General features: G+C 31.8%; 1 protein-coding gene across 1 annotated transcript in view; it reads left to right on the top strand.

The window, feature by feature from the left end:
* The window catches only part of LOC134270888 (metabotropic glutamate receptor 4-like), a 47,768-nt gene extending 33,215 nt beyond the window's left edge, over window positions 1-14,553 (top strand). The window contains exons 3-8 of the mRNA XM_062753136.1: window positions 1,380-1,667; window positions 4,644-4,754; window positions 6,239-6,442; window positions 6,665-6,791; window positions 8,521-9,442; window positions 11,386-14,553. Of these exons, the coding sequence (XP_062609120.1) occupies window positions 1,380-1,667; window positions 4,644-4,754; window positions 6,239-6,442; window positions 6,665-6,791; window positions 8,521-9,442; window positions 11,386-11,754 (2,021 nt within the window). The 3' untranslated portion in view covers window positions 11,755-14,553. The remainder of the gene's footprint in view (window positions 1-1,379; window positions 1,668-4,643; window positions 4,755-6,238; window positions 6,443-6,664; window positions 6,792-8,520; window positions 9,443-11,385) is intronic.
* Window positions 14,554-16,072: the final 1,519 nt, after the last annotated feature.

Genomic DNA, 16,072 nt, shown 5'->3' with positions numbered 1-16,072 from the left:
CAAGCTTGTATTGATGAAAAGTCAAACCTGCTACCAAGGGGACATAACCAAGTAAAGACGAAAAGCAGGTTGGGTCATTTTAAAATCCTCTTCATTCGAACCACTGGGTCTGTAAAGCTGAAAGTAATATGGAAGCAGTCTGATCGATGTAGTTTTTATTCTATCTTTCTCAAATAATGACCTTAGGGGAATGGGGTGCGGCCAAAAAAATATAACAAAAGGGAGCATCTGATAAATAAAAGCAGAGACAAAGTTACTCAGTTGAACGTTGTGGCCCATGGACCTCTTTTTTGACATTGCTCACTGTTCGCTACATTCATCATTTTATTAGTTCGTTAAACCTGATGGTTGTTACATGTATAATGACGTTTGCTTTGCTCCTATTTGGTATTGTTTTATGGATTTTGTTCTTAAATACTGTTCGTTATCTCTATATGTTTCAGTAAATACAAACTTTTGATGGGGTGTATGTCGACTGAATTTATCATATAAATGTATACATCTGTAAAGTAATTATTTACACACTGAATTATTGCCTTAGGACTTGTTTATGACAAGAATCGCTCAGTTGGCGTGACTGGTCAAAAGGTGATGCCTATTCCTTCGTAGCATTGCTCCAAATTTGTATTAATTCAATGGAATTGTGAACCTGATTACTGTACGTTACCTTAGAACATGTATATCGCTTACCCTACTTATGCTGTAAAATATCTTCATCAACTGCATAAGGAGAATTTATATCTCAGTTGATTCGATAAGCAAGAGCATGCTCCACGTACGAACAATTTCTAAAACGAGGTAAATCATTGACAAATAAGTTGATGAGACAAGAATATCAGCAGTCCCGTTTAAAGTCATCATTTCGTAAGTTCTATGCTGACTGACGTTTTTCATACTTATTGTTAGTCCATTGTTTATACGCTGAATTGACGACTGATTCCGTTGTTTGCCGATCATAACAAGGAGCACAAGGGGGTTGTGACCGGTCAGCAGGGGATGCTCACTCCTCCATGGCACCTGATCCCACCTCTGATGTTTCTTGGGTCCGTGTTTGCTTTGCTCCTATTTTGTATTGTTTTATGGACTTTATTGTTGAATACTGTTCGTTATCTCTATATCCTTCTTTTAAATGTTCATTTTCATACTTCTTCTGCACTTTAAATGTACTTTTTTGAGATTTGTTTTCATTGTTTTATTTCAAGTATCCACTTTAATCAGTAGTTGCTTTTTTTATTTGAAAATTGTTGAATGTTCTAGGTTGCTTTGACCATATGATTTTTTTTCTACATTATTTTTGATTATCCTTTAGTATATGTATGTGTATTGTCCGATTAAAATGCAATTGTTTGATATTAATATTTTTGGATTGTTTTCTTCAGGAATATGTGTTGCTCAGTCTCTAACAATTCTTCGAGATGATACAGACTCCAGAATTGAGCAGCTAGTACTAGATCTGTTAAAGAATGAGAGAGCTAAAGTTGTGGTCATGTTTGCCAACGAAGACAACGCCAGAAGAGTACTTAAAGCGCTAATGAAATTAAACAAAACGTCTGAATTAACATTTCTTGCCAGCGATAGTTGGGGAGCAAAAATCCACCCTGTCAAAGGTCACGAGCTGGCTGCAAACGGCGCCGTTACATTGCTTCCAAAAAGGCATGTGATCAAAGGTACGTACGTAACATGTAGCGGTTGGTTTCGAAGAAACCTAAATGAAGTATCAAACCAGTAATCAAAATATGTATATTACTCTGGGAACAAAAATATAGTTATATACTTACTTTTCGGGGCTTTTTTCTTTTCAAAATATGCATTTTATATAATTTATATTTGAAATGTGAAGTAAAATTTAACTGGAATATTCAAATAACAAACATAGTGTTATATTAAATAGCATATAATTTGGCCCTCGTGCTAAGATGACACAAGATATGTTTTTAGAATGTTATACGTGTATTTACGTCAGCGGTTCGAATTCCACTGTTGGACATGGAGACCGGTCCTTCGAATGAGACCGTATAAACCGAGGTCCCGTATCACAGTAGGTGTTGGCACGAAAAAGGTCACCCACTTCTCATTGGTCATAAGTGCAGAGTATAGAACAAAATTTACAGCTCTACATCGGAAAGTTGAGGCGTCTCCATATGACTGAAAAATTCTCGAGAGGGACGATAAAAAACATATAAACAAACGTATATTTTATCAATGTAAGATATAATTTACCATTGAGTAAAAAGTTACATTGACACTTTCCTTAATCGTCAAACTAATAATTCCTGGGAGTAAAAAAAATTCACATGTACCTGTTTATCAAAATATTGTTCTTTAGCTTTGCGGAAACCGTTGGCTTGGATACCTAATTTATAACGAAAGACCAAATATTCCTTGTTACTCAAACCAAAATCAGGGGTTAATAACAGTATCTTGTATTCTCATAATTATCATGGATTTGTCCGGTAAAAAATCAAAGTATTTTTAGTTATTTATGAGTGAAAACTTTAATAATAAATAGAAATATTTTGTTATAAAATCAATGCAACGAATTTTCATCTTTCTTTACACACAGAGCATGAAAGGAGAGCATTTAGAATAATATACTATCGTTTCAAGAAATACACTTCAGGGTATATAAATACACAGATCTTTGATTCAAAAGAATTAAACACAATCTAAAGGTTCAATAACAGTTATAATTGTCTTTGATAAGTAAAAAAAACAAAGTGACTCATGGATAAAGACGACATTTTCTCTATTTATAGCTGATAGGTAGTAATTGAATCTATGATGAAGTTCAATACTTCATTACTTGCCATCAGAGATTACGGTGAGTCACTGGCAATCTCCACCAGAAAGCGATACAAAGGAGGCTGTTTTTAATTCAACCTTGTAAATGAAAACCGATGAAAAGCCTTCAAAGAACGTCACAAAGGCAGGCTTCTGCTGATGATAAATTTCCTGTAATACAAAATGAATTACTGAAAAAGATCAACATTTTACCACATGATATTTTCGTGTATTTATGTAGCAAAATAACTTTGAATCATAAAACTTACCATAGAAAAGATTTTAACATTTTTTTTCAATAAATTATGTAAGAATAGAGGATCGAATTCAACAAATTCTATCATTGTGTAAAGAATCCTATGATGAATACTTTTTTGTTAATGGGTAATTTGTTTACAAATTACGGTATACTCAATTGTCAAAGTTTGTTTTCAGCTAATTTAAACCAGATACCCGAGGGAGTATTATTGATCAGAGGTATTCTTAAGTTTGCTGTTATCTACTGTTGACCTGTCTATTAAAGCTGAACACGACTCGTAAATAGGCATACGCCATTTTTGATATCATTATCTACGATACATCAACACTAGGCTAGGGTATACTCTTCAGATTCGTCACACCTGACTGCGTTATTGTCACGGGTATCGGCGTGGAATAGCGAACCGTGTTCGTGCTGGTTATCTTGCATTACCTTTGTTTACATTTTATTGCAGTTACGTGTATCTGTGTTTGTTTCTATACTGCACTGACCTGTACAGCGATAACTGTATGCTTCTTTGGTATCTTACTTTTCTGCATTAGACGAAGACGAAGTATTACGTTATTATTGTCGCTACCGAGTGCTGTATAGCATACGCCCGTCTACACCGGCGTCGACTGATTATACTGAACAGTGACAAAGTCCTGCCCTTTATATAGGGGTCTGCAGGTATAGCGATTCTCCGAACAAAAATGGCGGACACATTCCTTTTACGAATCGTGTTCAGCTTTAGCTATACTCACTTTCGAAATTTCAAAATGGGAAACACTGTGTTCAGTAAATTAATCTCTTTTTTAATATACTGATATATGGGATATATTTTACTTGGAATGATAATTAAAGCAATTATACCTGCATGTTAACCGACAACTGTGACGATTCGGCATGCAGTAAGGAAACGTATGCTTACTTAAGTAAAATCTCTATTGCTGCACGTGAATCATCTTTCTAAGAAAAAGCTGGCATTTGATTTCACAATAACTGTCAAACATACATCTTTTCGCAGTTTTTATCCATTTAATTCATTCTTGCTGTCGTCGGAATGACTTTCAAACTTGAGGGATTTTCCATGAACTATTTTGCAATGTCTTGTAGATTTGAAAGTCGTGATATCGTATTACATTTCATTAATTATGGCTGTTTTTAAATAATTAAAAATAAATTTCCAAGTGTGCTGGTTCTTGCATTTATTTCAAAGCATTGCCTGCGTGATATTATACAATGGTTAGAGCGTCTGCTCTAGAGTTTGTGGAATAAAAAACTGATGCATACACCTATGCGGAATGTAGAACCTGTTCCTTCGGATGAGACCGTATGTAAATAGAGGATCCGTGTCGCAGTAAGTGTTAGCATGATTGCCGAGTATAGATATAAATTTGCAACCCTTAACCGGCAATTACTGACGTTTTCATATGAGTGAAAAAAAAAAACTCAAGAGGGACATTAAACAAATACTAATCAAAACAACCTGGATATTGCATCGATGTCTCTGGTTTGCTTTGATTGCTTTTACTACTTCTCGACAAAGAATCAACGATTTGAGCAAAGTTACTTATATACCTTTATATAACTAATCAATTTCCTTCCTCATTTTTTTTTTTAGATTTTGATGAATACTTTATCAACCTTACAGTAAAGAACAACAAAAGAAATACTGTGGATTCTGGCAAAGTAAATTTACATAACTTTAACACCCGAATAAAACAATGTTCAGGTGAAAATCTTTGAAATGATCGTTACTTTTTTGATATTTTTTTTTTCAAATAATCGATTTATTGTTTTTCTTTATTGCACATATAAATAGAATTTCTTTTCATAGTTTTGTATAGAACACAATTTGTTCATTATTTAACATATTGGACAGAGCTCAAGGACGAGTAACCTCTGTCCAGTTAAATTTTTTTCCTCCAGTCTTTTACCTTATTTGTTTGATTCAAACTTAAGTGGCTCAAGTTCAATATAAGACGAAAATAGTTCCAATTTTTTTTTCTCGTAAGAATATTTTTTTTTGCATATTCATCAATATTCATAAATGTATAAAATAAAATAAATTACCATATTTTGCATATGAATCAAATTTGAATATTAATGAATATTTGGGGCCATTATTGGTAAATTAGTTATATAAACCAATTGCATTCTATATTGTCAACCAATTATTATATAAAATGGTTCATAAAGTACGAAACAAGATATGTATCTTACATATGATTTTATTTAAGTATCAATAAATTTTAATGTGCGCTTAGTAGTCATAAATGAACATTTGTTCATAAGCATGAGTGAAAAAAATTATCATAAATGCTACTAAGGTTGACATTAGTGTAAAGATATATTTCAAAGTCATAAAATATCATTTGTTCAAAAAAAATCCTTTTATGTCTGTTTAACATGTTTCAGGTTTGCAGGTTGACAGGTTGCTTTTACTACTTCTAGTCGTAGAATCACTGATTCGAGCGAAGTTATTCCTAAATGTAATTTAAAGTGACAATTGTTCAATTTTCTTCATTTTTTTCAATGTATTTTTAATTGACATACTTTACAATTTATATATTACAATTTATACAAAATGAAGAAATACACATTGTTAAGGTTTTGGTTTCTGTGTCAAATGGAGAATGATGTATATATATCAACTGTTATCAGACATTGCGCATATATAATGAGAATAAAATTTAATTTCAGGCATTCAATATAAATCTTATGATATAACCTGTCTACCTGTTTATTTTTAAATATTGCTGTCAAAATCTATTTAAACTGTTGACCTGTCGATTTTTTTTGTTCATATATAACCTAGAATTCGTTTTCCTTTCAAATTATTGTATAAAACAATTTCATTTGTTTAATATTCATTAAAAAGTAATTTGCATTTTATGTTTTGTTCATATATTTATATTAGAATATAATTGATATAATTATACATGAATATTTATGATCTTACAAAAATATTATAATAACAAAACCGACTTACTGCAGAGTATGTGGATGGGACTATTTTCGTCTTATTTTGTACTTGACCCAAACTTAATCACATGTTCAGGTTAATGAAAAATGAATTTATTTTCTCCTTCGAGATCAACTTTTTTCCCTTGGATTTTTAAGTCTAGTAGTTGCTTACACAATGGAAATTGAATTGTTTTAGTATATGAGGCGATAAATAGCTGTACAAAAATCATGCAAATGATATCATTTCAGGAGAGGAATACATTGGAATGAAGGGGGCTCCATATAACCAAGAGGGCTTAGTCCAATTTGTTATTGATTCCGTTTATGCGTTAGCGCATGCGCTACACAATTTGTTATCAGATCAATGTAGTGTTCCATTTCAAAACTGCACAACAACTGCAGTTACATCTGGTGAAGAAGTCTTAAAGTACATTCGAAATGTTTCCTTCACAGGTATGGAATCCCATAAATGTAATGTAGAATATTCCATAATTCTATTAAATTTAGATGTGTGCACATTTGTGTCTATTATATAAACGTTTCAAAGGCATATGAATATTAACCATTATATTCTTTTTGCTTGTGATAAACAATGTAAAGAATAATGTACTTACATATGATTTTTCTATCATTGTAATTGCTGTATATATCCTTTTGACACTTCATTCTTTACAGGAGTAGGGGGAGATTGGGTAGAGTTTAATAAAGAAGGTGATGGACTTGGAAAATATGATATTTTTCAATATCAGCAAGCCTCCAAAGGTCTTTATAGCTATGTTCAAGTCGGAGATTGGATAGACAGGTTTGTATGAAATAATGCAGTAGTACACACGTTATTAAAAACATACAAAGTAAATGCCAATAGAATACCAGTATCATCCTATGTGCTTTATATGAGATTTGTTTTGTTTAAATGAAAGATGCACTCATATGTAAAATACTGACATATTACGACGAAAAGATGAGAAGATATCAAAGTGTATACGTACAGATCGATATCAATCTTATTAAAATTCAAACATTGCAAATGTTTGAACAATGTTGACACGGACACTGTACAAATCTGCGAGATGGAATAAGACAAATGCATAACATTTATAATATGAAACCAGTCAGCCAAAATAGATGAGTGGGTATTGAGCAAAACTATGCGAGAAAAATATATGGGGAGTGTAGTTTTAAGAAACTCTTAACGCTTTGCTTTTTAACCTTACAATGTTTAAAAGTGTACTCCGTTCCGGGAAAAGCGTTTGAAGTATCATGATTTTTATCAAATCACATAGAAAGAATTTCTTTTAATCAAATAACATTGAGGGAAAAATAAAATCTTTCTTATTCTTACATTTGATGATGTGTTTATTTTAAAATGTTTTGAAAAAAAAAGAAGATTCACATGATGGAAGACTCCTAAACAACCATCGTATAGCATACTCTGTAGAATAAAAAGGTCCTGGTCAAGAAAATGGTTAAATGATTGAAAAAGAAGCTCCAAAACGGCTTGATTCGGAGCAAAATTTTGTTCCGTACGCAATAAAATAGGTTAGAAAACGAACTACGATCAATATGCAAACAAACCCTTAACACAACACAAATCATTTCGGCAAATATCGCGAATTCTAATGAACACTAGAAATTCCAGAAGTGGATTAGGTGTCTAGGTAACGAACAGTATTCAAGCTCAAAAAGTCTTTCAAATAATACAAAAAAAGAAACATAGCAAACAAGCACTCATAAACATCAGAAGTGGGATCAGGTGCCATGGAGGAGTGAGCATCCTGGGTTACATCCGCCGCGTCAGTCAGCAATTGGTCTAATGATAGATTGTAAATGCTGACAAGTTCATTGTATCGAAAGGAATAAAAAAAGTTACAAGAACGTCACTAAGTGTGTCAACTTTCACATTTTCTATATTTTTGTCAATTCTGTATCATGCAATTTTAGGCATATTTCAATTCGTAGAAAATACAGAGCAAATGCATGGTTACAAGTATCTTTTGTTTTTATTTTTTACAAGCATTTGTACCTATTGAATCTTTCATTTTTTTTAATTGAAAAAAAGATAGGTTTATTCTCATTTTGCAATGAAGGAACAAATGCAGTTTGATTACATAATTTGTAACCGTAATTGTAATTGTTTTTGCATTGTAACTCTAAGGCCATTGTAATGACTCTGTCTACGGATTCTTCCGTTTTCGCCAATCATGACAAGTCACACACAGTGGATGTGACAGCTCGGCAGGGGATGCTCACTTCTCTATGGCACCTGATCCCAACAGTAATTAAGAGGTCCATACTTCATTAAGTATCTGCTGTCATCTGCTAGTAAATTCATATATTTTTAACATACATATGTGTATTAAATCATTTTATAATTTTTTATTATACAAAAGGTAGAAGGAAAATCACAAATTATTCTGTGTGATGTAGCTTCTATTAGCTATGGGGCTCAGAAAAACTATTTGTTATTTAGTATATTTACTTCAAATTCTAGTATTTCAATATTTCATAAACTCATTTATTCTGTATTTTAGCCTTCGTCTCAACGAATCAATGTTGAAATGGAAAAAGAAGAATGTTCCATATTCTGTATGCAGTGAACCATGTTCACCAGGGTTTGCGCGTCTTGAGAAAGGATTAAAGTGCTGCTGGGGTTGTTTTCAGTGTGCATTTAATCAGTATTTAGCGGACGAGTATACATGCAAAGACTGTCCAGAGGGATCAAAACCCTCCCAAAACCAATCAGCATGCACGCCACTTCCGGTCCTCTCGCTAGAATGGGGGACATTTTGGATGCTACTTCCTATAGCTTTCACGAGTATTGGCGCGGTATTGACAGTATTAGTGATTGCAGTGTTCATACGTTACAATGAGACTCCTATAATAATGGCATCTGGAAGAGAATTGTGTTACGTTCTTCTCGTTGGAATTCTTATGTCTTATGGAACATCTTTAATAATGTTAGTTCGACCGACATTTATTCTTTGTACGTTGAGAAGGTTAGGTCTAGGTGTGTCTCTGTGTTTGATATATGCTGCTATGTTGACGAAAACTAACCGAATCTACCGAATATTCAATAATGGTATCAAAGCCATGGTCAAACGTCCAAGTTACACGAGTCCAAGATCGCAGCTTGTGATCTGTTTCGGTATTGTTTCTGTACAAATAGTTGGAGGTATAACATGGTTAGGTTTTGAAAAACCAGACACGGTATTTGTTTTACAAGATCAGGATTATTTGGTGCTAAAATGTAAAGCTAGTAAAACTGCAATCATAGTTTCTTTGACTTACAATATAGTTTTGATTATAATATGTACTGTGTATGGTGTGAAAACCAGAAAGATACCCCAAAATTTTAACGAAGCGAAGTGCATAGCATTCACTATGTACAGTACATGCATTGTATGGCTAGCCTTTATTCCAATATACTTTACAGCAAGTGGTGGAGATTTTAAGGTAAGTTATTTTTCTTTAGTATTCTTTTATATATGTTGCAGTAAAATTGATAAGCAGTTGTTCTTTAGGAAAATTTGAGAAAAAATAATTTGAATAAATCACGAGATACTTAAGACTGAAACACAGGATGAATCCCTACCATTCACTTAATAGGATGATCGACAAACGGTCTAGAAATTTTACTGAATTACAGATTTCTGCGATCACTCTTCAGTGAACTTTCAGTTGTCTGATTGGCAGAGATAACTCATGGGGAATATTAGAACGTTGAAACATAACTCATGGGTTAATTTAATGCCAAATCAATTGGTATACCATTATAGAATACACTGAATTGTCGACGAGTTTTCCGTTATTTGCCACTTATGACGCACGGCGGCGAGTGTGACTGCTCGGCAGGAGATGTTCACTTCCCAATGGCACCAAGTCCTTCCTCTAATATTTTAAGGTTTTAGATGTCCTTGCTTGCTCTGCTCCTGATATGTATTTTTAGATAGACTTTTGAGCTTAAATACTGGTCGTTATTATACTCCATATATTTAATCATTAAACTATAACTGTTTTGTTATACCCTTCACTGCTCACTTAAGATTGATCAATTTTATCAATACACGCTTTACTATCAATTATTTTATATGGAAAATTATGGCTTCTTCAGTAAATATAAAACATCAAGCTGAGAAAGAACAAAATCAATTATAAACCTATTATATCACAAAAATTATATATCACAAAACATACTCTTCCCTTCTACCTTACCTTGCTGTTAAACAACTCTTTTAAAATAACTTCGTGCTGTAATATTCATGATTATTAATTGTGATTAACAGACAAGTGACGTTGCGGTCTAACAATTCTTATGTAAGACCGGTCAATAGTGAAATTGTTAGACCGACGTAATAAACATTTCTTTTGTTGGACTTTTTATTAGTAATAAATATATAGAAGGATATTTATAAGGGTATAACAACTCCATATATTTAATCATTAAACGGATAAGCTTTTTTATATTTCGTATATATCAAAACATGATCAATGTCCAAATAGCCAGTCCCCAGCGAAATGATAGTGCTGTAAGTTCATGATTGATTCTGAGTAACAGAAGTAATAAAAATGGATCAAGTTTAAATAATTATTCCTTAATTGCGAAATGCGAGGAAGCCTGGCCATAAAGTAAGATGCATTTCGGTCATTCTTTATTTACCCGAAAATAGAAAGACTGATTACTAACGAATTAATGATTGTTAAAACACTCAAGAGCACGTTTTTGCACAATATATCTACTTACAAAATAAAATTAGTACCAGTGTGAATTTAGAGGAAGCACAGTAAGTAATCTTTCATTTGAAGGCACCACTAGAAAGCCAAGCAAAGAAACTCAGCTTCTATAGCACTCTACACAAAAAGTGCCTTGTTAACCCATCTAAAATGCTTGGTGCGTTATATGGTCGCAGCTTAATACTCTTATCTGGATGCTTGGTGCACAATTTATTGTCATGGATCACAGTTGATTACAGCACTACACAAGCGATACACATATGATTATTTTTCCCTCTCTAACCATCCTTGATTTAAAAAGATTAAATGGTTCTTGTTTTCTAAATAGCGTTTCACTGCATATTATACCGAATCAAAGGATTTGAAAAATTTGTACATTCTCTAATGGAAACGAATAAGTGTTAAAATGTGAATACGTAAGCTGTTAACTTTAGAACCAGAGAGACCCCTAAATAACACTTTTAGGGAAAATGTGTTTTGTAAAAGATGAAACTTTCGTTTTGCTTTGTAATAAATATATAAAATGGGATTGGAATAATTTTCCTTAAACTTAAGTGGATAATTCAGAACAGGAATAATTGTAGGAAAAAGAGGTCTACTAAAGGTTTTTTGCGTAAATTATAAATGTTGGTACATGTATACTTAAAAACATGTTTTATTTTCAGATTGAAGTAACATCTCTCTGTATGTGTGTAAGCATCAGTGCAACAGTTGCACTAGTGTGTATATTTGCTCCGAAGATATACATAGTTTTATTGCAGCCACATAAGAACGTTAGGCAAGGAGCGACAACTTCTTTGAAAAGCAATCATCCGACATTAGCACGCATCATCTCCGAGCGAACGGACTCTCTCGGACCCTTTCCATTCCAAAATGGCGGAGTTTATACTCATCCTAATCAGACTACGCAAACAACGCACACGACAATCAATGACGTATTCAGCGAGGACCTCGATGACTTCTCCTGTGATGATGCAACAGGTGACGATGAATCGAACGGACAATTAAATCCTCCCATGGAAGTAGATATTTGAGGATTGAATATTTAGGCTTCAATTTACTTTTTAATATCATTATTACATAGCTCATCATATTTTCTTGATAATTTTATTAATTATCTTTAATTTATGCATAACTTGAAGATGACCTTGTCAAAAAACTCAAGTGTGTTTTCCTAAGCAATGAGTGTTCGTCGGCCATTGGTCTGTCTGTCTTTGTGTTGATTGTTCCTTGAACTTTTGCCAAAACAACTGGGTAAATTGAATCAAACTTGCAATTACTTGCACTATTGATAAAGGAAATGCATTGTTTTCTTTTAAGGACTATTGTCTTTTTTAAGGGTAGACAATTTTCAAAAAGCACACGTTTGCTGTGCTTCTTAAAAAATTCGACAGAAGGAAAAATTGAAGAAAAACAAAAATTATATGCACACATTTTTACAAGTGAAAGAACTAGAAAAAAAACCTTAAAGGTTTCTTTCGGAGAAGAAAAGGCGTGATTTGCCCTACACTCATTAATTTAAAGCATTAGTTTATTGATCATATTTAAATTGGAAAATGCATAGTAGGCTTTTTTGTTCGCATTTCCTAAAAATTTATTTGAGATTTACTAATTTTCTCTATATAATATAATTAACTTTCAAAACGAAGTCTGAAGTATTCTCGTGGGTAAAAACACGTTACTTAGAGAATTCAGAGACAATTTTTGTGAACACTTTCCATTAGTCAATGTCCAATTTTCAGAACATTAGGATCGGAGAACCTTAATGTCGATTTCTCATTTGACCTTAAATTGCAACATAATAGGATTTCATTATCTGTGAATGCATCGTTTATTGAATTTTAAAACTATTAAGCGCAGCATCTTTGAAAAATCGTGAATGAGCAACGTCGATCCCGATTAAAAGTATCATATGCATATCTTCTTCTTTTTTTTTTACACTCACTCAATAATACCTCTTCACTTTCGCATTCAAGATCATGCACTAAGATATTCATACACACAAGCGCATTTCTAACTCCCGCCAATTCCTTTGCTGGGGATTAAAAAATCTAAGAGTTCTCCAGAAACCCAAAACTTTATTTATAAAAGGGGTCCGGCTACAGACAGATGTTTCTTATGAAGGGCGCCCATTTTTTTTTCGTTACAAGGTACATGTATCTAACTCAATTTCAGCTACACTTACCTTAAACTCGTATTTTATTAATATATCAATCATAATCCCACTTTGAAAAGACAAATATCACTTTGAGATATTTAATTTTTTCCCCATAAATCGTTGCAGACTTCCTTGGTCACGCTTCATCATTGTAAACCACTTAATTTAATTCCTCGAACGTTGTCTTGACATATTTTAAGACTCTACACGGGATACAGAAACTTACGGTTAGGGTTACGATATTAGATAAAATTAGAGACTTTCGTGTTCTTCATTCTGAAGTGTGGCTGACTCAAACTGGAAGTTGGTCCTGTCTAAAGTTTTAAAATGCCGTAGGGTTATTTTAGAGGAATAAATGGTACCTTGTGGTTAATTTAAGTAGTGGGTGCCCTTTTCTTCAAATAAAGTGCCAGTGTTCCAGGCACGTATTAAAATGAAAAAAACAATAACCCAAGCATTTTCATTCGAATATGTATCCGATTGTACTGGTGCTGCTATTCTTGCCAAAGTTCACTCATTCTTCATCAGTCATGCATACCTAGCAAAATTATGTAAATATACGTTACATTCCCCGAACTGTCTTGTCCTTATACAACTTTTATGCTATAAAATCAATGTTTGTTTTTTGTTGTCGGTGAATATGACTATTATTTGTTAAAATTAAAGATGTACATGTATGGAAGCTCAGGATGTGTTTGTTATAAACTTATGTTACTTTTACTTTTGAAAAGAATATCGAATTCAAATAAATTTATATTTGATTATTGGAAATATAATGATATATACCATGCATGGTTGCCCATAAAGTTTGTAGACAAATGCTTTATGTTTCTTAACAATGACCTTACTGCTATACGTGTAGAATAATAATTAAGCAATGAATTATTATTTTTTTAAGACGTAGTCTTATAACTGCAACGGTGTGTGAAAACAAATTAAATAACGCGCGTTATGAAAATTTATTTGCATACACCTTTGCAATAATGAGACTATATCTTTCCAAAATAATGATTCATTGCTTATATTCACATTAATAACGCACGTAATTTTTTAACTTCGTCTTGATTATTTTAATTCATACCACTTTATCTAAAAGTTTATATCATTTTAACCCTAGACTTTGAACACCATCTTTGCAATTTAAAATCGCAATTTGAACCAAACTATGGAAGTTTGAAAAAAAAATCAAAATTAAACTTTTCTGTTTAGCTATAGAATGTTTTTGGTAATACAATAAACATGATAAATTTATCTATAGCCATTCGTTTTGAGGGAAAAAGTCATAGTCCGAAAACTCAGTGGACAATTCTCGTTTAAATGCATATATAAGAAATGTTCCTAAGTATTATTTATGTAAATACTTATTAAATATATTTGTCTGTCTCAGTTTTTTTTTCTGTAACTTTGTTTTCGGGAATGAGACATTAACTTAATGATGCTCTTAGCACTGGATTTTATTTTGGGGCTCTGGAATTTGTTTTTGAATAAAAGTGTGCATATTATTGTCCATATGTATCTTATTCAGAAAAAAAGTTTTAAAAGTTGATCATGAATTACTTACATCGAAAATACATATAAATAATGAAATTGCATATTTATCGTAGTCTAATAAATTGCCAGGAATAAACTTCAATATTTTTTTTTTTTTTACAATTGATTTCTATGGAAACCCATGCAGGACCTGTCAAAAAATATTTTTGAATTTGATAAAACGAATTATCAAATTTGTTAATATGACAAATTTAATTAGTTATTATAACAGTTTCTTTGAATTCGTTAAAATGAATTAAATTGGTTATTACAAAATCATTAAATTCGTTCAAGCGAATTCAAAAATGTGTTAAACCTAATTTAATTCATTATATCGAGTTCTAAAATTGTTATAATGAATTAAATTCGTTATAACGAATTCAAAAATTTGTTACAACAAATAGAATTAGTTGAAACGAATCCGACAAAGATATGATTACAATACTTTACCGATATAATATGTTTTCAGAAACGAAAAATCCCAGAAAAACACATAAACAAATAATATAATTATAAATAATTATTATAAACGGTGTAAAAGGTTGCATAAATATAAAATGAAATTGATGAAAATTATAAATTGATTAAAACAAATTAATTAAATCAAACATCTATTAATGTACATTTCTCATTCACAGGTCTCAATTTCTTCTTAGTTGATACATCTAGAAAAAAAAGAAAGATTTTAATGAGAAACTTAATGAATATACAATTAAATATGATTGTCCACTGAATTTTTGTTAAACAAGAGTCTAAAATTTTATACATGTATTTTGAAACCGAAGTCAAGTGAAATCAAATACGCCAATATAAAAAAAAAATTATTCGCAGAGTCAGACGTCATTAAATTTACTGCCTTTCATACTCGACAGGATACGAAGAGATATTGCATTTTTTAAATGCCACGTATATACGTTCAAACTTTTAATAATTTTAAATGAGATTTTAAAAAAATAATTATTATTATTGAAAATAGCACAACTGCTTTTTAACCAATACAACAATTTAATTGTTAAAAACAATTTCAAAGTGACTGTGTAATAATCGTCAAATCATAAATATCTATCTATTCAAATGATTTACTTATATGTACTTTACTATGTAAATTTGTAATAACCAAATTCTATTCTACTGTTCTAGATTTCTTTCTGGTTTTTGTTTGTCTGATATTCATATAATAGGTAAACCAATAGGCATATTCGTATGTACACGTTTTTATTTATTCAATTATTCATAATTTAAAATATGAATTATATCTTACCTTTTAAATTGCAATATCCGCCTTCCATATATTCTAGGTCACTAAGCTTTTTATAAGGATTTGTAGATCTTAACTTCCGGTTCCTTCTTGACGTATAACAACGAGAAAGAACGAGACAAAGTAAACAACAAGTCCCCATTAAGAAAACAAGTAGCCCTATAAGTGCGATAAATTCCATGGACCACTCATCACTAATATCATTGGAAGAAGTAATGGTTGTTCCCTGTTTGATGTAATGTGTACATGAAGTTAGCTCCATCACAAATAAAGTGGTTGTGCAAAAAAAAAATTATTCTGTTGTGCTTTTATGTTGGATTTTTTTCCTTTCTCCGTTAAAACTTTATTCAACTTTTAATTCAGTCCTCATCTCTTTTGGAATGGATTTCCATGCATTCGGAATTAA

This window comes from Saccostrea cucullata, unplaced genomic scaffold (assembly GCF_032062105.1).
Source record: "Saccostrea cucullata isolate Sc308-1 unplaced genomic scaffold, CSIRO_AGI_Scuc_v1 ctg1003, whole genome shotgun sequence".
NCBI lineage: Eukaryota > Metazoa > Mollusca > Bivalvia > Ostreida > Ostreidae > Saccostrea > Saccostrea cuccullata.
Note: the sequence above shows the minus strand (reverse complement) of the source record. Positions and strands in the feature narration are given on the sequence as shown.